Source organism: Macrotis lagotis, chromosome X (genome assembly GCF_037893015.1).
Source record: "Macrotis lagotis isolate mMagLag1 chromosome X, bilby.v1.9.chrom.fasta, whole genome shotgun sequence".
Lineage (NCBI taxonomy): Eukaryota > Metazoa > Chordata > Mammalia > Peramelemorphia > Peramelidae > Macrotis > Macrotis lagotis.
Window position 1 is genome coordinate 693,842,026 of NC_133666.1, and position 25,474 is coordinate 693,867,499.

General features: G+C 44.4%; 1 protein-coding gene and 1 pseudogene across 7 annotated transcripts in view; both read right to left on the bottom strand.

Moving 5' to 3' along the window:
• Positions 1-729: 729 nt before the first annotated feature.
• LOC141499606 (eukaryotic translation initiation factor 3 subunit J-like) lies at positions 730-24,082 on the bottom strand (annotated as a pseudogene).
• Positions 22,781-25,474, bottom strand: part of DGCR2 (DiGeorge syndrome critical region gene 2) — a 94,697-nt gene continuing 92,003 nt past the window's right edge. For all 7 annotated transcript variants that reach the window (XM_074206436.1, XM_074206435.1, XM_074206434.1 and 4 more), the window contains one exon: positions 22,781-25,419. In XM_074206436.1, coding sequence (XP_074062537.1) covers positions 25,178-25,419 — 242 coding nt within the window. In that variant the 3' untranslated portion in view covers positions 22,781-25,177. The remainder of the gene's footprint in view (positions 25,420-25,474) is intronic.

Below are 25,474 nucleotides of genomic sequence, written 5' to 3' on the forward strand. Positions count from 1 at the left end.
GTGTTCATTTCAGAGTCCTCACAATAGTAATTTCATTCATTTATAAAACATTGCAGATGTCATAATTGTTCACCTAATGACACTACAATAGTAACGGCAGTTTTCTAAATTATGTTTATAAAGAAAAGGAAGTGCCAAAACCTGGTGAAAATTGCTCTATTTCAGCCCCAAAAATGGGTTTTGTTTCTCAGACATTTTATATCAAGCAAATAAAAAAGGGAAAGAGCTCTTAAGAGCTGTATCAATAGAAAATTTCCAGGAAATATAAACTAGATTGTGTATATGCTCAAAATACCACAAGTTGGATTATCTCTTCAGAGAAGAACCAGGTTCCCCATTGTATTGGCATCTAAGTATGGAGGGGTTAAGTGGACTATATAATAAACTATATAAAAGAATATATTATAAATGAGGACAAGTCAAAGCTATTCACTTTTTTTAGGATTTTGGAAGGCAAATGGGGTTAAGTGACTTGCCCAAGGCCACACAGCTAGGTAATTATTAAGTGTCTGAGACTGGATTTGAACCCAGGTCCTCCTGATTCCAGGGCTGGTGCTCTATCCACTGCTCCACCAAGCTACCCCTAAAGCTATTCACTTTTGATTGTACCATTTAATAGAACAGAACTTAAAGGGGGAAGAAAATTGTGCTACATGTTAAAGGGAATATGGGCAACAGAAGATGGTGAAATGTCACAAGAAAGTTTTCAAAGACTTGTACCATCCTCTGTCATGGCCACCAGTCTGCAAGATTATCTTCCTTTGTAGACTTTAGCCCACCCACTCCCAGGAAATGCACTTTGCTTCTTTGGGGGAGGTTGGCATGACTTTCTTCATTTCTGGTTTCCCCTGCAGAGTGCCAATGAAGTGGTCATCTTTTTCAAGTCATCGATTTCCAATGAAATATAGATATCTCCAACTAAGGCTACCAAGAAACTGGCAGGATGTAGAGATTTTTCATACTCTGTTATTTTATCTTTTAGGAACTTGCCAAAATCTGTGAATCATCTCTAGAAGATGGGTACATGGCATCTGTATCACAGATTGGGTTATTCACATCAAAGGTTTCTTTTGCTAATTCAAAGTCTACCTCCTTCTGTAGTTTCCTTAGTCATGGTTTATCTGATCATGGTTCTGGTGTGTGCTCTTCAGACTTTTCTAACCTTTTCTTAATTGCTTCCCTTTTCTCCTGTTGTTTTTTCTCTTTGATTTTTCCATTTTCTTCTTTTCTGATTTTATCCGTCCCCTCCTTTTTCCCCTTCATCATCAGTTTTCTTTGACATCTTCGTGCTCATCCCGTCCCACCCGTAGTCCCAGTGAGCTTTATCCCCTCCCCACCCCAACCCTAGCCGCTCCCCATCCCTCCTCCTACACCAGCTCTTCCATAGAGGTTGTGTCCGGATCCCAAGAGTCCAAGTCCCTGGCTGCGGGTGTGTGAGTGAGAGAGGGAGGGGGGAGAAGGAAGGAGAATGAATGCTGAGAGGAAGGATGGTGAGTCACCGATTAGTTTCTCGCTGGCCAACACAAGTCGTTAGCTATTATTATTGCTAGAATATATTATAAATGAGGACAAATCAAAAGAAATGGGGCTGTTATTCTTGGAAAGAAGCCTTTGAATGCTTAGAGGGGTGTCACCAGAGGACACAGCTGGGATCGGAAGTAGGAAGTTTGAAGAGAAGCAGGTGTAAATTTGATGGCAGGAAAAAATTTCTTAACAATTATCTCAAAATGGAACAGGCAACTGCAGGACAGAACAATTCACCCTCAATGGAAATCCTCAAGCAGAGGCTGGGAGTGAGGAGGGGATTGGGAGACTTGGAAAGAATTCTTTTTTTAAAATTCAGTTTTATTTTTGTCTCCAAATTCTCTTTTCAGGGGGGTGGCTAGGTGCACAATGGATAGAGCACTAGCCCTGGAGTCAGGAGTACCTGGGTTCAAATCCAGCCTCAGACACTTCATAATGACCTAGCTGTGTGGCCTTGGGCAAGCCACTTAACCCCATTTGCCTTGAAAAATCTAAACAAAACAAAACAAATTATCTTTTCATCACCCTCTTCATTGAGAAAGCAATATAGATATGTTTCAATGTGTACTCTAGGGGCCGCTAGGTAGTGCAGTGGATAAGCACCGGCCCTGGAGTCAGGAGTACCTGAGTTCAAATCCAACCTCAGACACTTAATAATGACCTAACGGTGTGGCCTTGGGCAAGCCACTTAACTCCACTGCCTTGCAAAAACCTAAAAAAAAACCAAAACATGCAATGTGTGCTCTGAGTTCATTACCTATTTAGCTGGGGATGGGTGGTAGCATGTTTCATATGGAATTCCCTGGAACCCGGGTGGGTCATTATGCTGACAAGAATTTCTAAGTCTTTTAAAATTGTTTATCATTACATTAATGTTGATCTCCTCCAAACTGTGCTCCCATTTCTGCTCCCTAGTCAACCCCACCCCACTCGGTCCATGCAAGTCTTCCTGGTTTTCTCTGAAACCATTCCTGCCATCATTCCTTAGAGAACAATAATATTCTATCATCTTCACGTACCATAAATTTGCTCAGTCATTCCCCAATTGATGGACGCCCACCTCAGTCTCGAATTTTTTGGTACTGTCAAGAGATAGCTATTATAAAAATCTTGGTACATGGGGGGTCTTTTCCTTTATCTGTGAGATTTTTGTAATGGTGATATGGTCAGGTCAAAAGAGAAGTCCAATTTAATAGCTTCGAGGGTGCAGTTCCAAATTGCTTTTCAGAATGACTGCCAGTTCGCAGCTCCATCAACCATGCATTAATGTACCTACTTCCCCACAGTCACCAGAGAGAGAACTCTCCAACTAAGGTCTTATCCTGCTAAAGTGCTGTTCTCACCTGGCCTCTGTAAACTATCCCAGCTGTTCTGGTTAGGCCTTTGGAGAAGTCCTCAAGACTGCTTGCCTTCGAGCAGAGGTGGTACCACACTTGTGGAAAGGCTTCAAGAGAAGGGAAGGCTTGGCATCCCAACTCTAGGCTAACAGATGGCGTTACCCCATGAACTACAGTGATCTCTCTCCCCCCCACCCAGGGGTGGAGTTATGTGGGGAAACAATCATCGGGGAGATAAAGAGGAGGAGGAAGAAGAAAAGAAAAGGGGGAGAATTTAAAGAAGGATTAGAAGATGAAGAAAGATTAGAAGAAAGAAGCAAAAGGAGAAGAAAAGGAAGGGGGAAGAGGAGAAAGAGCAGAAGGAGGGAGGAGAAGGAAGAGGAGAAGAGAAGGAGGAGGAGGAGGAGGAGGAGGAATGGACAGGTGACAAAATTGTACGTCTGTGTCTAATGAGATCTGTGATAGAGATTCTAGAAATGCTGAAAAATCATATCTGCTTGAAACATGAAGAAGGCACCAGTAAACTGAGATATGTATTGAGGATAAGGAGAGGGATGGGAAGAGGTGAGGGGGAATCAGAGGGTTGTCACATGGAGTACAAGGATCTATTATTCAGATATGAGATATGTCATCACACAAACAGCAGATTTAGAGCAAAAAGATCTGAATTCATATCTTGGCTTTCCCACTAACTGGCCATTTGACCATGAGCAAGTTACCTTTTTTCCCCCCCAAGGCACTGGAGTTAAGTGGTTTGCCCAAGGCCACACAGCTAGGTCATTATTAAGTGTCTGAGGCCACATTTGAACTCAGGTCCTCCTGACTCCAGTGCCGGTGCTCTATCCACTGCACCACCTAGCTGCCCCATGAGCAAGTTACTTTTGCCAGGTGAGCCTTGGTTTCCTCATTTGCAAAATTAGGGCAATGGATGCCGTGATGTCTCTAACTCTTACAGTCCTTTGTCAGGATGCTTGGTGAAAGCACATCCGCGTCCCAGCTCATAAGAGTCCAGAGCTGGGAGGGACCTCAGAAGTCATCAAGTTCATTTCCTTAATTTTACAGAGGAGGAAACTGAAGCCTAGTGAGGTGATGTGATTTGCCCAAAGTCACAAAGGGAGCAAGCATCAGGGGCTGTGTGGGGGAGTGTATGGGGTTTTCTTTTTTGTCATTGGAAATGCTAGATTTATTTTTAATTTTTTCTTAATAGTATTTTATTTTCCCCCAATTACATGTAAAGATTGTTTTCAACATTCATTTGGGTAAAACTTTGAATTCCAAATATTTTTCTTCCCATCTTTCCCTTCCCCCCTCCCCAAGACAAGGAGTCTGATATAGATTATCCATGCACAGTCATGCTGCATACATTTTCATAATAGTCATGTGGGGAAAGAAGAATCAGAACAAAAGGGGAAAATCATGAGAAAGAAAACAAAAAAAAATTTAAGTGAAAATAGTCTGCTTTGATCTGTGTTCAGGCTCCACAGTTTCTGCTCTGGATGTGGATGGCATTTTCCATCACAGGTCTTTCAGAACTGTCTTGGATCACTGGATTGCTAGGAGTTATAGTCGATCTCAGTTGACCATCACATAATGTTGCTATTAAGAGGTGCCATGTTCTCTGGTTTTGCTCAGTGTTGATCTTAATGTCGGGAAGGGACAAGTTTGAATTCCATCTCTAACATTTGATACCTGGGTGACCATGGGCAAGCTCCCTGGGGCTAGACAATTATTTCCCAATCAAACTTCGAAAAAATCACTTTAATGAGCTAGAAAAAAAATTGTAACTAAATTCATATGGAGAAACAAAAAGTCAAGAATATAAAAGGATTTAATGAAAAAAAGTGCAAAAGAAGGTGGCTTAGCCTTACCAGATGGAAAATTATATTATAAAGCATCAGTCATCAAAACTGTCTGGTATTGGCTAAGAAACAGAGTGGTGGACCAGTGGAATAGACTAGGTGCAATAGCAGGAAATGATTAGTAATCTGCTGTTTGATAAACCCAAAGAGTCCAGCTATTGGGATAAAAACTCTCTCTTCAATAAAAACTGTTGGGAAAATTGGAAGATAGTATGGCAGAAACTTGGATCAGACCAACATCTCACACCCTATACCAAGATAAGATCAAAATGGGTGCAGGCTTTAGACATAAAAGGTAATATTATAAGCAACCTAGGAGATCAAGGGTGAGTTTACCTGTCAGATTTATGGGAAGAAAAGCAGTTTATGACCAAGGAAGAGATGGAGAACATCATTAAGAACAATTGATTACATTAAAGTAAAAAGCTTTTGCACAAACTAAACCACTGTAACCAAGATCAAAAGAAATGTAGTAAATTGGGAAACAATCTTTACAGATAGTGATTCTGACAAAGGACATTTCTAAAATATACAAAGAACTGAGTCAAATTTATTTTTAAAAAAAGCAAGCCATTCTCCAATTGACAAATGGTTAAAGGATATACAAAGGCAATTTGCAGATGAGATCAAATTTATCCATTGTCATTTGAAAAATTGCTCTAAATCATTACTAATTAGAGAAATGCAAATTAAAGCATCTCTGAGGTACCAGCTCGCCCCTCTCAGACTGGCCAATATGACCAGAAAGGATAGTGATCATAATTGGAAGGAATATGGGAAATCTGGGACACTAATACATTATTGGTGCAGCAGTGAACTCATCCAACCTTTCTGGAGAGAAATTTAGGATTATGCCCAAAGGGCAACAAAAATGTGCATACCCTTTGATCCGACAATACCACTACTGGGTCTATACCCTGAAGAGATGATGGAAAAGGGCAAAAACATCACTTGTACAAAAATATTCATAGCAGCCCTGTTTGTGGTGGCAAAGAATTGGAAATCCAGTAAATGTCCTTCAGTTGGGGAATGGCTTAGCAAACTGTGGTATATGTATGTCATGGAACACTATTGTTCTATTAGAAACCAGGAGGGGTGGGAATTCAGGGAAGCCTGGAGGGATTTGCATGAACTGATGCTGAGCGAGATGAGCAGAACCAGAAAAACACTGTCCACCCTAACAGCAACATGGGGTGATGATAAACCTTGATGGACTTGCTCGGTCCATCAGTGCAACAACCAGGGGCAATTTGGGGCTCTCTGCAATGGAGAATACCATCTGGGTCCAGAGAAAGAACTGTGGAGTTTGAACAAAGACCAAAGACCTTCAATTTAAAAAAAAGTTGTCTTATGTACTACATAATTTTGCTACGTCTAATATTTTATTTTTCCTTAAGGATATGATTTCTCTCTCGTCACATTCAACTGAGATCAATGTATACCAGGGAAACAATGTAAAGACTGATGGACTGCCTTCTGTGGGGGTGGGGGGAGGGAAGGGAGGGTGGGGGAAAATCTGTAAAATTCAAAACCTTACCAAAAAAGATAGGTAGAAACTACTATTTTATATAATTGTAAAACAAATGAAACATTTATATAAAAAATAGAAAGTTATTTCCTCAACCACCAAATGAATATGCTTGTATATCCAACCCCTTGTGGGGTTGTTGGGAGCCACAGATGAGATCATGTTTGGAAAGTGCCTGAAACACTTTAAAGCACTATATGTCCTTGTTGTCATCATATGGCATTATTTGTATCCCATATAACTAAGGCTAACCACTCCCCACACAACTGACTCAAAATAACATCATGTGTTGTTGGGGGGGCACAAAATACTGTGCCCAACTCTGATTCTTCTTTGCTGCTTTGGAGTAATATGGGTTTGATGAAGAAGTCTCTCAATTTCCGGGGGGGGGGGGGATGTCTTTAAATCTCAAGAAAAATTTTGTCAATGATTGAGTAACCTCCCCTTCTCCCCAACACACACACACACACACACACACACACACACACACACACACACACACACGCATGCATACATGCTGACTAATGGGAACAGGATGTCATTTATTGAGAATTCTTTCACTGAGACAATCCCACTTTTTTACCATCAAGATCTACCAGAAAAGAAAACTGCATCTGACCCCTTTTCTTTTTTTTTTTAAGGTTTTTGCAAGGCAATGGGGTTAAGTGACTTGCCCAAGGCCACACAGCTAGGTCATTATGAAGTGTCTGAGGCCGGATTTGAACTCAGGTCCTCCTGACTCCAGGGCTGGTGCTCTATCCACTGTGCCACCTAGCCACCCCAATCTGATCCCTTTTCAGAAAAGTAAACACCTTATCACTTAAATGAGAAAAAAAATTTGTATGTGCTTTTGCCCCCCCCCCACTGGCTACATGAAGACATGTGTGATCGGTAACCGCAACTGATACTGGCATGGCCCTTTAAAGTTGGCCAAGCACCAAACAAGAGTTCTCCAATGAATCTGCACCCTATGAGGTGGGTGCTGTAGATATTAAACAGCCCCATTTTACAGATGAGGAAACTGAGGCTAAGTGAAATGACTTGTACAGGGGTTATGGCTAGTGTCAGAGATATGGCTGGAACCCAAGTTTTCCTCACTCTAATAATCAGGAATAGTGATTGAATCTGTGATCTTATTGATAGAAACTCCCAGATTGGGAGATGCTTTTGCCCCCTTCTCAAGGAGTTTGCTTGTCAAGGGTCACAGAGCCAGTGTTCACCAAGGACAGAAACTGAAGCCAGGTCTTTCTGTCTCCAGGATTATCTTTCCATCCTCTCTACTATGCTGCTTCTCTGATTTTTCCTAATTATTATTATCATTATGTCACTTTGTTTCTGGAGGCTTGGCCACCAGGTGCTAATGAGTTTTTCTGAGATCACGATAATCCCGGAAGACTATCTATTAAACTATAGATCGATTTTAATCTGAGTTGGGGAAGGTAGAAGAGAGAACATGTGTGGGGGTCCAGCCTCCACGGGGTCCTTGGACCCTGACAGGAGGGAGAGAGGCGGCGAAATGAGTTGAGTCAACAAGTGGGTAAAGGCAGGAGCAGGTTGACTGACTGTCAGCTGCTTGGATTTATTTTTATAGTCTCAGAATCATGTATGTTTCAAGCAAGCTGAGATCATTTCTTTGGTTACAAGAATGTACAGTTTTCATCATCAATCATATAGTTCATATGGTTACAAGTTTTAATCATGTGATTACAAGTTTAAGTAATAATCATAGAGTTAATTGATTTCCCATCCCCACTCGGACCATGATGGCCTTAACCTGTCTGTTACCTTATTTATTACTACATTGTATATTTGCTAATTCATTTAAAGTTATTAATTAAGCAATTCTTTTAATGGAAAATTTTTTATATTTTTTGTGTAGGTAATGTTTTCTGATGCACTTCATTAACAGTCTGTAGTGAGGGTCTTTATGCTTGTCCGCACATCCGTTAGCTCTTACAATAACCAATTTTTCTTTCTGGCCTTGTTGGTAGAAGCCACAGTTTCTGTGACTTTTTTATTCTTTCCCATGAAACTAAGGCTGCTGGAGTTCACATATTGGTCACCTGTACTAACTATTCTCTCACCATCTTTATCATATATTCCTGTGTATGATAAAGGAGGGGCAAAACTATTAATTTTCCTGGAATTCTATCTGACCCATCTTGTATCTAGTTTCCCTGTATATATTCTGAAGTCTCCCTGGAACTCCTACTGCTGTATCTTCCAAAGATTTCATAATGTTGAAGGCTTTTGTATGCCTCAGGGAGAGGCAGTCCTGTTAAATTTGGACAGAGTTTACAATCTGTTTTATTCAAGGAATTTTTCTGAAATCCTTCCTTTATAGTCATTCCAGTATTAGGGTGAGTAAATATTGTAATCAATAATAAACCTATAAATATTGGTATGCATGAAATCCCTATATATATATATATATGAAGGAAATGTTGTTCCATCAGGCAATGTGACTGCCTTGAGTCTTCTTGTTGCGACTGTGTCAAACAGCTTAGAGACCCTGGCTCCCAACAAACATAGATCCCCCGAAAGCAGTGAAGAAGGGACAAACAGCATAAGGCTGGTAAATGTTTAGCAAGTGACCCCTGTGGGAGACGGTGGGGGGGAGAGACTATCTGGACAACACTCTTTGCAGTTTAAATTTTCATTATGAACGTTTTCTCCATTATATTCTCAAGGCAAGATAATCAACAAAATGATAAGGTCCTGAGTCATAATTTTTGGAGTCAGCAGATATTCCTTTACAGATGTAAATGCTCACATTGAAAATTTAACTATTGATTCTCAGGAGCTGGTTCAAGTTGGCTTCAGCTCCACCCTGGACATACCTCAGCATGTGCTTTCCAGCAGCCCTAAGAGGTAGGAACCAATCCTATGGTCAGCCAACCAAAGTAAGTATCAGTCAGGATTTGAACTCAGGTTCCTTGTTCCCAAGTTCCATAATATTGACATGAAAAGCACTTTTACACACATCAGCTTGCTCAATCCTTACGACAAACCTATGTGATAGACACAACAAATGTTATGTTCCACTTTACAGTTGAACCTCAGAGAACTTGTGAATTGCCTGTAGTCACACAGCTAAGAGACTACAAATTGAGCACCAGCTCCTTGTGGGATGGATAAAAAATTGTGGAGAGTCACTAATTTATTCTATTGTAGACCTGTGGAGTGTTGAGGGTGGGAGAAAATGAATCATTTCTTCTCCCTCCTCTGCTTTACTTGGATTCATTCTCTCCTTTCCCCACTCCCCACCCTCACTAAGCTTGTGTTCATCTCTGGACTTATATGGAAATCTTTCTAAAATTTAAATATTTCACCAGTGCTGTAGAATGCCAATGATTAATCAGTGACCCTCCCCCTCAAAAATCGAAAAAAAGAAAAAAAAAAAAGAAAAAATGAGGATTATTTTCATCTCCTAGGCAGGCTGGATTCATTCCAAAGGCACTTCTCACTGCTCTGAGTCTAGAGGAATGTGGCCAGGCATCTGTGTCTTTCAGGCCCTCCTCAAACTCTACCTTCTCCCTCCAAGACCCACCAGCCTTCATGATGCCCACAATGGTCTTACAGTCCTGTAATGAGGATGGGAAGGATAAAAAAAACAAACTGTTTAACAGTCTTGGGATCCAAAGGGATCCAATAGGGAAAAACACTGAATGGAGTCTAAAAAAGATGAAATTTAATAGGAATGAGTATACTACATTTGGGTTCAAAAAAATCAATAGTAAAAGTACAGTGTAGGTTAGATTTGATTAAAAGGCTAAATATGTGGAAACTGTCTTGGAGTTTTAGGAAACTGAAGGTTCAGTACAGTTAATTGGGTCATCTAGGATACCCACAGAGACTGGTGCTGTGATTCCATTGATAGCAGGAGTTCCCAGATGAGGAACTCCCTTCACTAATGCTAACAGCCCAAAGGTTGATCCTAGCACCATGTCCTCCTTCAGGAAGTTTATCTTGATCTCCTCAGATGCTGGTATCCACCTCCTCAGAAATTACTTTGCATACAGGAGGACAGGAGTTGCACCTAAGTTTGTTCTTATATGAGGAGGAAGTTTCCAACTTTGGGAGTTTGCTTCTTTTTTTTCAAATTTTTTTTATTATTGATATTTTATTTTTCCAAATATACATTATGAAATTTTTTCAACATTCATCTATATGCATATGTATATTTTTAAGTTACAAAATTTCCCTCCACCCTCCCTTCCCACGCCCCCTCCACTTAGGGGCAAACAGTAAGATTAATATTGTATCTACACATTTGTGTTACACATGTTTACAGATTAGTCATTTTCGGTATGAGGAATTAGGATTAAAGGAAAGAAATATGTAAGGGATCATTTTTAGAAAGCGAATGCAGTGTTCATCAGATTCTGAAGGATTTTTTGTTTTGTTTTGTTTTGCTTTGTTATTCTTCCTCTGGATGGAGATAGCACTGTCCACAGTCAGTCTAATAGGGATTCCTGTCTCTGAACTGCTGAGAGGAACTGCATCCATCCAGGCGGATCATCTCACAATGAAGTTGTTAATGTGTACAATGTTCTCTTGGTTCTGCTCCATTTGCTAAGCATCAGATCCTCATTCCATGCTTCTCTGGAGTCCAACTATTTATGGTTTCTAATAGAAAAATAGTATTCCATAGTATTCATGTACCATAACTTGTTTAGCCATTCCCCAATTGATGGGCATTCCCTCAATTTCCAATTCTTTGCCACTACAAAAAGAGCTGCTGTGAATTTCTTTGGAACATGTGGGATTTTGACCATTTTTAATGATTTCTTCTGGATATAGACCTAGAATTGGAATTGCTTGGTCAAAGGGTATGAACAGTTTTAATGCTCTATGGCATAGTACCATATTGCTCTCCAAAATGGTTGGATACATTCACAACTCCACCAGCAATGCATCAATGTCCCAATCCTCCCACAACCTCTCCAACATTGATTATTTTCCCTTTTTTTCATCTTAGTCAACCTAATAGGTGTAAGGGGATACCTTGTAGTTGTTTTAATATGCATTTCTCTAATCAATAATGACTTGGAGCATTTTTTCATATGAATATATATATAGTTTTAATTTCTTCATTTGAAAACTGTCTATTCATATCCTTTGACCATTTATCAATTGGGGAATGATTTGTGATCTTATAAATTTGATACAATTCTCTATATATTTTAGAAATGAGACCTTTATCAGAACTCTTAGTTGTGAAGATTCTTTCCCAGCTTTCTGCTTTCCTTCTAATTTTGGTAGCATTGATATCAGTGCAAAATTTTTTTTAATTTAACATGGTCAAAATCTTTCATTTTGCAATTTATAATGTACTCTATTTCTTCTTTGGTCATAAATGTGTCCCCTTTCCATAGATCTGGTAGATAGAATATTTCTTGGTCTATTAATTTATCTATGGTGTCACCCTTTATGTCTAAATCCTCTATCCATTTTGGCCTTATTTTGGGATAGGGTATGAAATGTGGGTCTATGCCTAGTTTTTGCCAGACTATTTTCCAGTTTTATCAACAATTTTTGTCAAATAGTGAGTTCTTATCCAAGAAGCTGATGTCTTTGGGTTTGTCAAACAGTAGAATACTGAATTCATTTAATACCGTTTCTTTTGAACCTATCCTAATCCGCTGATTCATTACTCTATTTCTTAACCAGTTTTGACGGCTGCCACTAATTTATAGTATAGTTTTAGATCTGGCAGGGCTAGGCTGCCTTCCTTTACCTTTTTTTTTCATCAGTCCTCTTGTTTCTCTCCACCTTTTGTTGCTCCAGATGAATTTTGTTACTATTTTTTTCCTAGCTTGGTAAAATAATTATTTAGTAGTTGGATTTGTGTGGCACAACTTTGGAAATTTTCTCGCCCCAAGAAAGTTTGCTCTTTTTTCCTGCAAATTATCCTAGGGACTGCCTAGAGCACTGAGAGCTATGTGGTTTGCCTGGAGCCAGGATGTATCAGAAGCAAGACTTGAACCCAGGTGTGAGAGTTCTCACACCTACTAATCCCATAGAGTAGCTAATATCACTGCTGATGTTGAACTATCTTGATACGTGTTTAGCATCCAGCTCGAGAGAAGTGACAGTCCTTTTGAACTTTGATTGGAAAAACCATCACAAGCAGATTGCAAAGTATCCAGAAGGCAAATTCAATAGTGAGAGGATTGGACTGTACCTTATGAGCATCTATTTAAGGAACTTAGAATATGAAATCTGGGAAAGGGAAGAGTAAGGAAAGAAGTTCCTCCTATGTCCTAGGTACTGTGCAAAGAGTTGTACAAAAAATGACCTCATTTGATCCTAACCACCCCACAAAGAGGGTGCTATTTTTATTCCTATTTTACAGATGGGTAAACCGAGGCAGGCAACAGTTAAGTGTTTTGCCCAGGGTCATGGAATTATTAAGTATCTAGTAGCTCTATCAGACTCCAGTTCCAGCACTTTGCCCAGAGAAGACAGAAGGTACACATACTTACTTGTTTGCTGCCTCCCAGTTTTGGGAAGGGCTTTCATATGGGCTTTCATATGCAAAGTGCATTCATTAGATTTGATTCCATAGAGAAGAACTAGCCATGATAGCGACAAGTTCCATTGAGTGCAAGATAACATTTCCCAAGAATTTGAGTTTTCCAAAACCGGATCTGGACTATTTCTAGAAGTGATGAACACATGGTCTTCCTCACTTTGAAATGTGATGATGACATGAACATGGGCAGAGTCTGATTCATACTTTGGGGGTGGACCACCCAATTCTTAGATTCTATGAATCTCTCTGACATCTGGGTATTCATTTATTCAATTCTTTAGCAAGCTGTCCAGAGTTCCAGACCTAATAGCAGTGTGGGCTTACGTCAAGACATTAGATGTCCTGTTTTCCAGAGCTAAGACCCAGCAAGCAGTCTATACTCTGATGAGATCACTCTCTGGATGATCTTACCCTCTGACAAAAAATCACATTATTATTGTATTGCTTTGACCAGCTCCAGGTGTTCTCTGTGCTTATCAGAACAACCACTAGACAAGCTCAAACAAGTCCCCATGGCCTGGTCATGAACCTTGCTAAAAATCAGACCTGTTTCATTATTGCTGTTATCCCTCATTATTAGGACTACAGCTCACTGTGCAGCCATTGGTCTAAGCACTGAGATCTCCTCACACTGCCTCGGGTCCCCTCACTAGGGTCAGGGCCCCGGCACGCATGTCTAAGCTGTCTCCTTGCTTGCAAGCCACTTCCTTCTTTCTGAGACTGAACTTTCTTGTTTGATCCCTGACTCTCCTGTCTCTGGCCTGCTCTGTTCAGCTACAGCCAGAGATTAGTTCCATCCAGTTGACACCTACACCAGGTTGAAGACTGAACTAAATCACCTCTGAAATTCCTTCCAACTTTTAATTTCATGATTCAGATTCCAAAACATTGGTTTGGGGGGAGGAGAGAGAGCTAGGAGCTTCAGATGCAAAGACAAAACAAATGAAAACTAGGTAGGCAGGGCAAGGCAGGTCACAGCAATGAGGGGACAGGGACTACCATGTTTAGAATAGCAATAATTAGCACTTGAAGTTTACAAAGTTAACTTTGGGAGGAAGAGAGTGGAAAGATCTCCCTTTGAAAACAGGACATCTCCATTTGAAAGATGAAGATCTGAGACTAAGACAGTAACTGTTAAGCAGTAGGGCCTAGACTCAAACCGAGGGCACTTTCAGCTGTCGCTTGAGAGTGTTGCTAAGAGATTGATTTTTTAGCCTAAGCCAAGAGCCCAGTCAGGCTCTCAGAGGACTGGCCAGTCCTTTGAGCCTCCTCTCTCATCAACCAGACCAACCTTTTGAGACCCACGCCTACAGATTTGGTTCCTCTGGTACCTGGGTCCCAGGAGCAAGTAAGGGGCTAGTCCAGCCCTTGGGGAGGGAGCCTGTCCTGTAGACTCCACTAGGGCCTCATCAGAGGCAAACCAGTCTAGACCCCAGGGAAAGTAGACTCCAAACAGGAGCATGGCTGAAGTGTCACAAAGGAGCAGAGAAACAGAGAATTGTAACTAGAAGAGACCTCATAGCTCATCCTTCCCAAACTTGCATAGGTATTCCTTCTACATCTTCTTAGAGTAGTCACTTAGCCTCTGTTCAGAGATGGCGCAATGGTGATGAGAAGCTCATTGCTTCTCAAGGCAGCCTATTCCATTGACAGCTGTGTCAGAAAATTCTTCCTTAAAATCTATCACCTATTACCTGTCTCAACCCCAACCTCACCTCCCAGTGAGTCACAGAATGCCAAATCAGAAAGACTTGTGGCCCACCAACACTCCCGCCATGTGGATCTCTCAGACAATATCGCTGATAAGGGCTCATTCAACCTCAACCCTCTTGTGATAAGGGACTCATTCCCTCCCCAGGCAAATCTGCATTTGTCCCTAATTATTAGGAAATCATCCTTATATTGAGGTGTAGTTGACCTTTATCTTCAACCCATTTCTTTGGGTTCTGCCTTAGTGTCTCAAGAAGACTAAGGCAAATCTCTTTTCCCTATAACAGCCACCCAAAACTTAATTGTATCCCCTCTAAGTCTTCACTTTTCCAGGCTGAACAAATTGGTAATAGCACCACCACCACCACCACCACCACTAGGACTTAAGAATGTTTTTTGACTCGTCCAGGATCACTCAGTGATTTGAAAGCAGGCCTTTCTGACTCCAAGTCCAGCCTTCTTAACCACACCACCACTCTCTGCACCTATTCTGCAGTAATCTGGGACTCAACTGTCTCATCAGTACAATGGGAGTGATAATGACTTAACCCGATTTCTCCTAAACTGTGTCTCTTCTAGAGTAAACATTCCCACATCCTTCAACGAATCCTTCGACTGCATGGAATCCATCCATACCACCTTCCTCTGGTCTATTCCCTGTCTCCTTATTACCCAAGTGACTTATCCCTAAGGACCAGCTTAGTGGGGAAAGTTAGAATCTGGGGACCAAGGTTGACCTTCTGGAAGAGAAAGGACTTGGCATCATGGTCAAAATACTGGGCAGGAAGTCAGGAGGCCAAGGTTCTTGTTTTTGCTCCAACCCTAACTTGTTGTATCACCTCAGCCAAACCCTACGATTCCTCTCTGGTTCCAGTTTCCTTATTTGTAAAATGGGGGGAAAGGAGCATTAGATGGTCCCTAAGGTGTCTTTCAGCTCTACAATTTACAATTATATGCCTTTTGGAGCCGTCCAAACTGTGAAAAGTGAGGGGGCAGGGGATATGTTGAAATAGCTCCCTCAATCCTGGTTCCATTTCCTCCAGCCCATCAGCAGGTCCTAGGCTCCAGCAGCCTTCTGCTTTGACCACCACATTTTACAAGAGGATGGTTTGGACCCAATTTGACCCAATATGAGGCCAAAGCCCATATTCAGAGACTGCGGAAGGGGTAAAAATAAATCAGTCCTAAAAAAACTAAAGACAAAGAATCTAAAAGTTGTGTTAGAACTGATAGGGACCTTAGAGATGAAGTCCAGCCATCTCATTTTACGATGTAGGGGAGAGGGGAACTGGTCTGGAGATAGGAAGGCAACTTGCTCAAGTGCCTTCCTCAAGTATAGACAACAGAGCAGGACAATTTTTCCCAATTCAAGGGTCTTTTCCCTGTACCAGGTGCTTCCAAACAGATGGAGCTGAGCCTTAGAATGATATGGCTCAAGGACTTTGAATTTAGGGAGCTGCCGATCAAAGAGAAAATTATCAAACCAAACCTTGAGTGAATCATCATCATCTTTTTCCTTCTTTCTTCTTCCTCTTCTTCCTTCTTTCTTATTCCACTTCTGCTTTTTCTCTTCTTCCTTTTTTTATTCAGTTTTTAAAAAATGATGATTGCTCCACTGCAGTCCCCCAACACTCCTCTCCCAACCCCCATAATGAGACAATCCTCCTTCAACCATCAATAACAATGCATGTAAATAAGCCCTTCTATGATTTATCATGCAAATTCATCACCACCCCCTTTGGGTGGAAAAGCAATTCCTCCCCACTTTAGAGACATGGAAGCTGAGGCTTACAGAAGAAATACCACCCAAAGTCTACCTGCCACCCCCTGTCTCCATACCTGGGATGTATATCAAGGTTCAGACTAGATGCCACCCCCTCCATGAAAGACTTCTACCTTTTTGGTTACTGCTGGGAGTTCCCTTTTTTTTTTAGATCTTTGCAAGGCAATGGGGTTAAGCGGCTTGCCCAAGGTCACACAGCTAGGTCATTATTAAGTATCTGAAGCTGGATTTGAACTCAGGTCCTCCTGACTCCAGGGCTGGTGCTTTGTACACTGCACCACCTAGCCACCGCTTGGTTACTGTTGGGATGGACCCTTACATTCTTGTTTTGGTGTGCCCAGAAGTTTGCAATCCAGGTGGTTTGGTGGACCTGAAATCAAGATCTGAAGGCAAGTCTCAGTTTCTATCCACCTTAATTTCCTCATCTGCAACATGGGAAGAATCATCGCATTATCTCCCATGGTTGTTGTGAACATAAAATGAAAGGTCTGTAAGACAATTTTACAAAGCTTAAAATGAAATGCTAGTTGATACTCGAATAGAATGCAATTCCTATTTTGTATACGCATGTATATTATAAGTAAGTAATTACAGATATTATCGGGCACTTTATGTTTAATTCAGATAACTTGGCCAATGGCCCAAGACCAGTTGGGGCCTGAGTCTGGTCTCAAACTCAGTTTCCTATGCTCCCTCACTCTGAGTCACATCTCCTGAAACACTTTTCATGGGGCCTGTTTGACAAACAATAGAGTTGATTGTTACAACGAAGAGTAACAGCTTTTTCCAGATCTATTCCAATTCACTCAGGAATAGACAAGGATTGGAAGTCAACCAAGTCAGCCTTGGGGGGTCTCCAGGCTCTTACTCTTCTCAGGTCTCAATACTGGTCTCACCAAACCTGGAATACCAGGAACTTTGGGAGAGACAACATCCCCTTGGAGATGGTTGGTGAGGGAGCTTGCAACCTTGCCAATGGAGAATTTATTGAAGGAATGAAGGGAGAAAGATACATGGGAGAGACACATTACCCTGGTTTTCCAATTTCTCTAGGGTCATCTTGGGGATGAAAGCTTAGACATCTGTAGCTTAGCTACGGAGGACATCAATGGAGTCATGAAGAGGCAGACATAAGCTTAATATAAGAAACCAGTTGTTCAGAACCATCAGTACTGTCCCCAATGGAATGGGTTGCCTCTATATCAAATATCAAAGCCAGGCCCAGACCAGGCCTTCTCTCTGTCAGTCTAGAGAAATCTAAAGCTCCCTTCTCAGAAGAATGGTTTCAAATCACTCAAGGAAAGGCTAAATCTCAGTTAGAGGGGAGGGAAAATAAAAATTTCCCCCCCTCCCCATCCACAGTCACAGAGCCTCTGAAATCTATCCATCACCTCAGGTTCAGAGCCCCTGGTCTAAGTGATCATGCTATGGAGGAGGCCTTTGAATGGGGCAAGGGATTAGACAAGGGAACTCTGGGTGAGCTTTGAGACTGTATGATGCTTAGAGCCCTGCCGCCTCCTTTCTCCACCAACCCAAACCTTACCCCATCAAAGTATCTGAAAAATTCATTCTCAGGGAAGAGTAGCTGTTCTCAGTCTCATCCCCCACTCTCTTAGCCTTGCGTTCACCTCTTCTGTGAAGAAGGAAAAAGCATTTACTGGGCTAAGTCTGGGGAATACAAATAGAAACATCAAGTCCCTGCTCTCAAGGATCCCACAGGCTAAACGGGGGCAACACCATAGGAGTTCTTCTGCAGGGCAGATAAAAAGATTGTGAAGCCCTGAGGGGACAGCATCAGGGTAGATGGAAAACCCTGTGGAATTCACAACAACCTTATGATGTAGGTGCTAGTATTATTTTCATTTTAAAGGAGAGGAAACTAAGGTAGGAACAATTTAAGTGATTTGCGGGGGATGGACACAGAGGTAGTGAGTGTCTGAGGCAGGATTTGAACTCGGGTCTTCCCACGGCCAAGTCAAGTATCCCAGGAGGAGGACCTGAAGACTGAAGCTAGTACTGCTCTGCAGGCATGACGAGGTGGGATGAGATTTTTAGGAGCAGCTGCCCTGGAGGCTTCCTTGATGACCCAGCCTAGAACTTAAGGCAAAGGGCTTCTCCCCCAACCAGCCAGCATCCCCAAAAGAGAACAATGGCCTACAAACCTCTTTCCTCCTCACAAAGTTAGGCAGTAGCTGTCATGGCATTTCCCAGCACACCCTAGGAGCGTAATCGATGTTTATCTTTTATCAATGAGGAAGAGGAGACTTGGAGCAGGAAAGGACTCATCCAGAGTCACACCGCCAACCAGAACTCAAATCCATCTCTGTCTTCTGACTCTAAGGTCTGTGATGTTTCAACTTGAACCAGATTCTGCACCTGCAGGGGCTCCTTCTCAGGACCACATTTTGGAACACATCCAGTAAAATACAAAGGAAATCAGTGCACTGAGACACAATGAGCAAAATATGAAACAAAACCAGGTTCACACAACCCAAGAACTCATACTATAATGATACATCCCAGAAAGCACACACACACACATACACACACACACACACACACAAACACCACAGCCAGGCACATATACTCACACATATTTATATATCCTCAAGACATCAACACACACTCACACACATAGACACCTAAAGACACACACACACACACACACACACACACATAAATGCACAGATACACACAAACACACGAGGGGTCATTTTTCTTGAGTTCCTTGCTCAGTCCATACCTTTAGGACTTGGGCTTGGAAGGTTTGGGCAGGTGGGGCAAAAGAACAGAAGATTGAGAAAGGCCATGATGGTGGCTCTTGAACAGCAGACTTCCAATCTGCAGGATGGGCTGAGGCCACCTTGCCCATCTTGTCTGGTTTTTCCACAACCCTCCCACGACTCCCTATCTGGATCAAATCAGTCTGCTGCTGCCCCCTCAGCAGTTCCCTCATCCCAGAACAATGTGGGCAGACAGCTCCTGCTTCTGAGCATCCCCTTGAATGAACATTAGCTAGACTTGGCTATATTCAGCACCATCAGACCTTCCCCTCAATCAATGCCCATTCTTTCCTCTTTAATCTCCTGGTCACTGCCCCAGTCCAGGCCCTCATTACCACCCCCTGGACTCCTGTCATCTCTCCCTAATGGGTTCTCCCACCTCCACTTTTTCCTTTGCAATTCAGTCTTCATTTGGCTGCCAGACTTGGGTCCTTGGCTGGTCATGGAACTCCAAGTGTCTACTGAATGAAGAAGTCGCCTTGCATTCAAGGGCCTTATCTAGCCTTCCCAAGTCACTAAGTTATAAGCCAGTTACTGGGCCAAATTCTGAGGGAACAAAGGCCTCCAGGGAGCTCCTGGTCTTCCCCCTGCCTCCTCCCTAGGCTGTACTTTCCAGCCAAACTGGACTGATTCCACCACATCTGACAGATGCTCTCTTTAATCAACTGGCCAACAGACATGTCTCATTCATCTGTTGGGCCCTAAAAGCTGGGGATACTGAGGCAGAAGTGAAACAGACGCCTTCAAGTAGCTTACATGCTGCTTCCTATGCAGACTCTCACCCTCCTGCTCACCTGTTAAAATGTTATCTACTTTTTAAGGCCCAGCTGCTCCCACTTCCCTATAGCCCTACTGGATGGTCCCCAGGGACAGGGAGTCTCCTTTCCAATCACTCAACCTTTATTGGCACTGCCTGAAAGCAAACTACACAGGACAAGTGGGAAATCATTGCCAGGGGAAAGGCACCCTTTACCCTCTCTCCGTCTCTAGGTCTGCTTCCCGGGTCCCACCAATCTTTCCAATTCTTCAACCCCATGGTCACTACTCCTGGAAAGACTGTCTATGCCCTCCCCTAATCGCCATGCAAAACTCACAAACCAAACGTCTCTCTTTGGCCAACGGTAAACTCGAGTGCAAGGGATTGTCTTGTATAGAAATCTGTATCCTCAGGTAGATACACATTGTGTGAACAAATGATTTCCCATTCACTCGAGAGGGGATTGCTTTTACAGGGCTGGGTTGGACTCCACAGGAAGCCTTCCTTCTAAAACCCTGTGATTCTGTTTACTACTACTCCTTTCCCCATCGCCAGGGATGAAGAAACAATGTGCAGAAGGACCCCCAGACCCCAGAGGGATTACATTCATTTCTAAACAAGAAGTCAGGAGACAGGCTATAACTCCTATCTAGTTGGTTCTACCAGGGACTCTCCGAGCCTTGGTTTCCTCAACTGTAAAATAAGAGTACTTCACTGGGTTAACCAGGTGATACAAATATCACCTGAAGTATCAGTGGAGACAGCGTCCTCTGTGATCCTCCAGGTCTGCCTGACCTAGTTTGTGGACCAGTAGCCTGAGGACATCTCATACAGTGCCTCTGTAAACCAGGCCAATGATGGTACCCATGATCCCTCCCATACACGAGCCCAGTCTTCCAAGGGTGTTCAGAGCAGTGTCTGTAAACCCTGACAAGGATGGTACCCACAATCCCTTCCTTCCATCTACAAACCCAGATTTTCAAGGGCATTGAGGACAGCACCTCTACAAATCATGTCAATGATGGTACCCATGATACCTCCATCCACAAACCCAGCTTTCCAAGGGCATTGAAGGCATTGCCTCTATCAACCGTGACAAAGATGGTACCCATGATCCCTCCCTTCTACAAGTCCAGCTTTCCAAGGAGGTTGAGGACAGTGCTTCTACAAACCATGCCCATGATGATAGTCACAATCCCTTGCATCTAAGCCCAACTTTTCCAAGAGGGCTACCTTGTCTTTCTGAAGGTCTTGGAACAAAATGACAACTATGGAGTTGTGGTCAAAACACAAATTTATTTGGCATTTAGATGACATGGTTCTCACAGCGTCTTGAGGAAGACAAAAAGATTAGTGCCAACTGGACAACAAAAAACAATCCAATTAAAGCCCCCTCTGTGAAAGCAAGAAAGTCTTCGTGATATCCACAGTGTCCAAGGTCAGTCCTACAGGACCTTTCAGAGAAGACCAGAAGTTCTCATCCTTGACTGGAAAGTATTGCCAACTCCATAGGGGTCCAGGTAGGGGGAGGGCAGCAGCAGCATGGCCCCCATTCTCTACCACCCCAACAAGAATAGAGTCTGGCCCTGGGAGCAAGATGTTGGCCTATGGGGAATGGGGAGTTCTACTTTAAGCAACTGAGTCCAACTTGTATATAAGCTCTGGGGGCAGGGCATGTGGGGGAGAAAGACCCTCACCCCTTATTGGACCATACAAACTTCCCCTCCCCTAATGAGGTATTCAAGCAAGTCTAGAGCCTCAACCCTTGGAGAGGTTGGTGAGAAGAGGGCCAATGTGCATTCTGCCCAAGTCTCAACAGGGTCATGCTTCTTGGTGACCCATAGGGACATTAGCCTAGTGTGTAATGTAGAAGCATCCAGAAAGCACCTGGACTCCTAGGCTTGACCCATGTGGAAGCTCCCATATGGACTTCATTGAACAGAATCTAGTCCTTGCTCTGAGAAAGTGAGGAGGCAGGATGGTGAACAAGACTCCAGTGGCTCACAGAAAGATACCATCCAGACCCTCAGTTCTGAGGTGATGCATAGACACCATCAGAGATCTGTGTCCCTACAGGTAGTCCTCTGCAGTTGTACCCACCCTCACACTCTCTTGCTTTCCTACCCTGGGTGGTTCAGACAGGTACTCAACAATGGGGCAGGGCAGGGCAGGACTAGTGGGTGCCCAGGTCCTCAGGCCTCAGCTTGGAATGAAAGGCACTCATTTGCATGGCCTCAGGAGGCTCAGGGCTCAGGGCCTGGCTAAAGGGTATGTATTTGGAGGGGGGGGGGCTCTACTTTCCTGAACCTCATGAGCTGAAGCCACCAGAATACAGAACTAAGGTACTGACTGAAGTCATTCAATCAAGTGAAAAAATAAGGACACCCATGACTGAATATTTCTGAAAGTACAGGCCCCACGTTTTTCAAATGGCACTGCATTATTGGGGAAAAGTCTCTATCAAAAACTACAAATGACCCAGGGAGGGGCAGGGCTGGGGAGCTACGGGAGATTCACTACCTACAATACTCTGGGTAGAGATGCGGCTCCTGGCCTGGCTCTCTCTGGCATGATGGCGCAGATTCTACCTGCAGGCCTTCAGGTGGGGGGGGGGGGGCAGGGCTCGTTGGGAGAGGCCCAACCTCAGGCCACCTCAGCCAGATTCCTTGGCTTCCTGGCTCAGGATTCCCCAGTGGTCTGGAGCTGAAAGCAAACAAGTGACCCGAGGCTTCCTTCCCTTTCAGTTGCTGCGGTTCACAGCACTGGTTTCTGGAAGGAACCGTAGAGATCAGTTAGCACAGAGCAAGACTGGTTTAAAAAGGAAAAAGAACTCCATCTGTCCGAGGGCCTGGGTGATGCCAGGAAAACACAAAGGGGGGCAAGGGGCACAGCCCCACTCTGAACCACAGCTTTTCTTTCTTCCCCAGCAGACCTCAAATAATATTCCGGAAACACCGAGCAAAAGCTTTGTTTTGTCTTTAATTCACAACCACAATGAGGGATTCAATGTGCAAATAGATGATGCCATCATTCTTTTAAAAAACAAACACACACTTCCCCCATCAACCATTTGAGGAGAGAAGAGAAGAACGATGCTAAGAGCAGACCCTCCCGATCCAAAGAAGCAGCAGCCGCTGAGGCTACCCCAGCTCAGTTCCCTAAGGCCCTGGGCCGGGTGAGTATTAACAAGATCTGCTTAGGGCAGGAGCCCCCAGGTGGCACCCATCCCTCCTTGCACAAAAAGAGAAAAAGGAATTAAAAACACACTCACACCCACCCACAGGAGAATAGGATTAAACAGTCACAAGAGACCCAAAGAGGAAGGGCTGGGGGATCCTCCCCATCTCACCTCCAAGAGAAGACAAGCAGGTGTCTGAATCACCCAACTGAGACTGAATGATGCCCCTACAGCACGACCAGTTCTCATCCTAGGCAATGGGGTTGAATGAATGAATGAATGAATGAATACCCAGGGTGGTTCTACGCAGCAGTACTTGCTCCTACCTGAGCCATGCCAGGCCTTTCTCCCTCAGGAGGGCATCTACCATACCATGATCACACCCCTCCTCCCGAAGACACAGACACAGACACACACAGACACACACACACATACACATACACACACACACACACACACACACACACACACCTGACCACCCATATAAAACTAAAGGAAACACAGTCAGTACATACAATGTATAGAAAAACATATCCGCGTGCTCAAAAGTGCACGACACCCCTTATTATTCCTACTTGGGCAACACTTGCTGGCCACAGGCTGGTCCGTCTCCCCCCACCCATTCACCGGGTGACACACCGAGCACATCGTGGCTGAGGAAGAAGGAACAAGTCCAAATGGGGGACACCCTGAGCGGGGAAAAGGGGAGCGGGCCCCCCAAAGCAGGCCCGGGTCCTGCAGCTTGGGCCTTTTGGAAGGTCGGACGGGACCCTGGGAGACAGAAGCCCAAGGGTCTCACCCTCGCTCAACAAGTATGAGTTGGCGGCCCTTGAGCGTTCATTCCCCTGAAAGTGCTGAGGCCTCTGGGGGCCATCACCCAGCCCCATGGTTGCCCACAAATGCCTCTGGAGACGCCCCTGCTCAAGCCTCAGGAAATACTGAGAGGTCTGGGTCAAGGGAAATATCGTGTGGGGCTCCTCCCCTAGGATGCTGTGAGTTTTAGGTGGAATGGGAAGGGAGTCCCCCAAGCTCCCAATGACTCCACAAGCATCTTCTCGGGTGCCCTCAGGGGCAACTCCAGTCATATCTAAGACAGACTGTGCCCTCCTCTGCCTGCTGCTCCCAAGGCCTCTTCGTCCGGAGGCTCCAGAAGGGGCAGCAAGGTCTCCAGGGGCTCATGGGTGGAGGTGGTGGAGGCTGGGGGGGGGGGGGCCACAGGGGCAAGGTGTCACACATGATGCACACATAAAAGGCCACCTGAATTCTCATGTGGAACCAGGTCAGCCTCGTCAAGGCCTCCCACAGCAGAGCGGCCGACCAACCCCCTGCCAAAGTCAGGGAGGCTGTGGTTGGAGATCCCAGAAGAGAAGAAATTCTCTCACAAAGCCAACTCCCAAAGTGCCATTTCCTTTCTTATTTGTTCTCCCCCCAAGCAGGTCTAACCATAGGACACATCCTAACATATGAGACACAAGCAAGTTACCAGCGGCGGCCCCCCTCACTCTGCACCATGGTCCCTGACCGGAGGGGGCTGCTCCCATCTCACGGCCCAGGCCTGCTCTCCTCGGCCCCGCTTGCTCAGCCCGCCAGACAGTAGCCAGAAGAGACCGAAACCTCCATGGCCTGTGAGCCGCTGAGTCTGGACTCTCACTGAAGCCCAGCGATCTCCAAGCACTCCTTGCTTCTATGGCCCCTGCCTCCAAGACCAATGGAACCTTTCTTCCAGTCCTCTGCCACTTTGAGATTGAGACACAGACCTGGCACTTCTCGCACTCACCACCAATGCCACCCTGGACCTAAACCTTTGCTGAGAGTGGGGGCCATTCAGGCAGACCCTGCCCCTTCCAGCCCCTGGACATAGCCCCTCCTCTACCACAGGTCCCTCCCGCTGTCCCTCCTCCATGACTACAGCAAACAAGGCAAACCATAGAAGAGCCCTCAGAGCTGCCGAGCTTCCTCTCCCACAGCCCCCAGGTCCTATTTACATATAAACCGGGTGGCGAATGCATGGTGAGGGCAGAGCTCAGCCCAGCCCAATGGGGCAGTGGGAGCCTGAAGAGAGCGGGCAGAGCGGGTGCTCCCTACGGAGCTCAGCGCCCGGAGCCGGTTTCTTAGTCCAGTTGTGTGCAAACAGTTGCTCCAATGATTTCTGACTGCCAGGCTATCGGCTGGCCACCCCTTTATACGATGGTATTGAGAGAGCAGAGGCTGGGGCGGCTGCCCCCCAGAGTTTCGGCCGGCCCGTTCTCACTCAGGGGCGTGTCTGGAGGTACAAGGAGGGTGCTGCTATCGGCTGAGTCGTCCAGCTCTGCCGGGGAGGGTCCCACTGAAGGTGGGCGAGGCCCCTCGGGGAGTCTGGGAGATGCATCGCCATCTCCTAGGGAGGGTGGACTGCTCTGAGGTGGCTGGGGGCACACGCCATCTAGGAGAGAGGACAAAGGTCAAAAATATTATGGCAGCTCTTTGTGGTGGCAAAG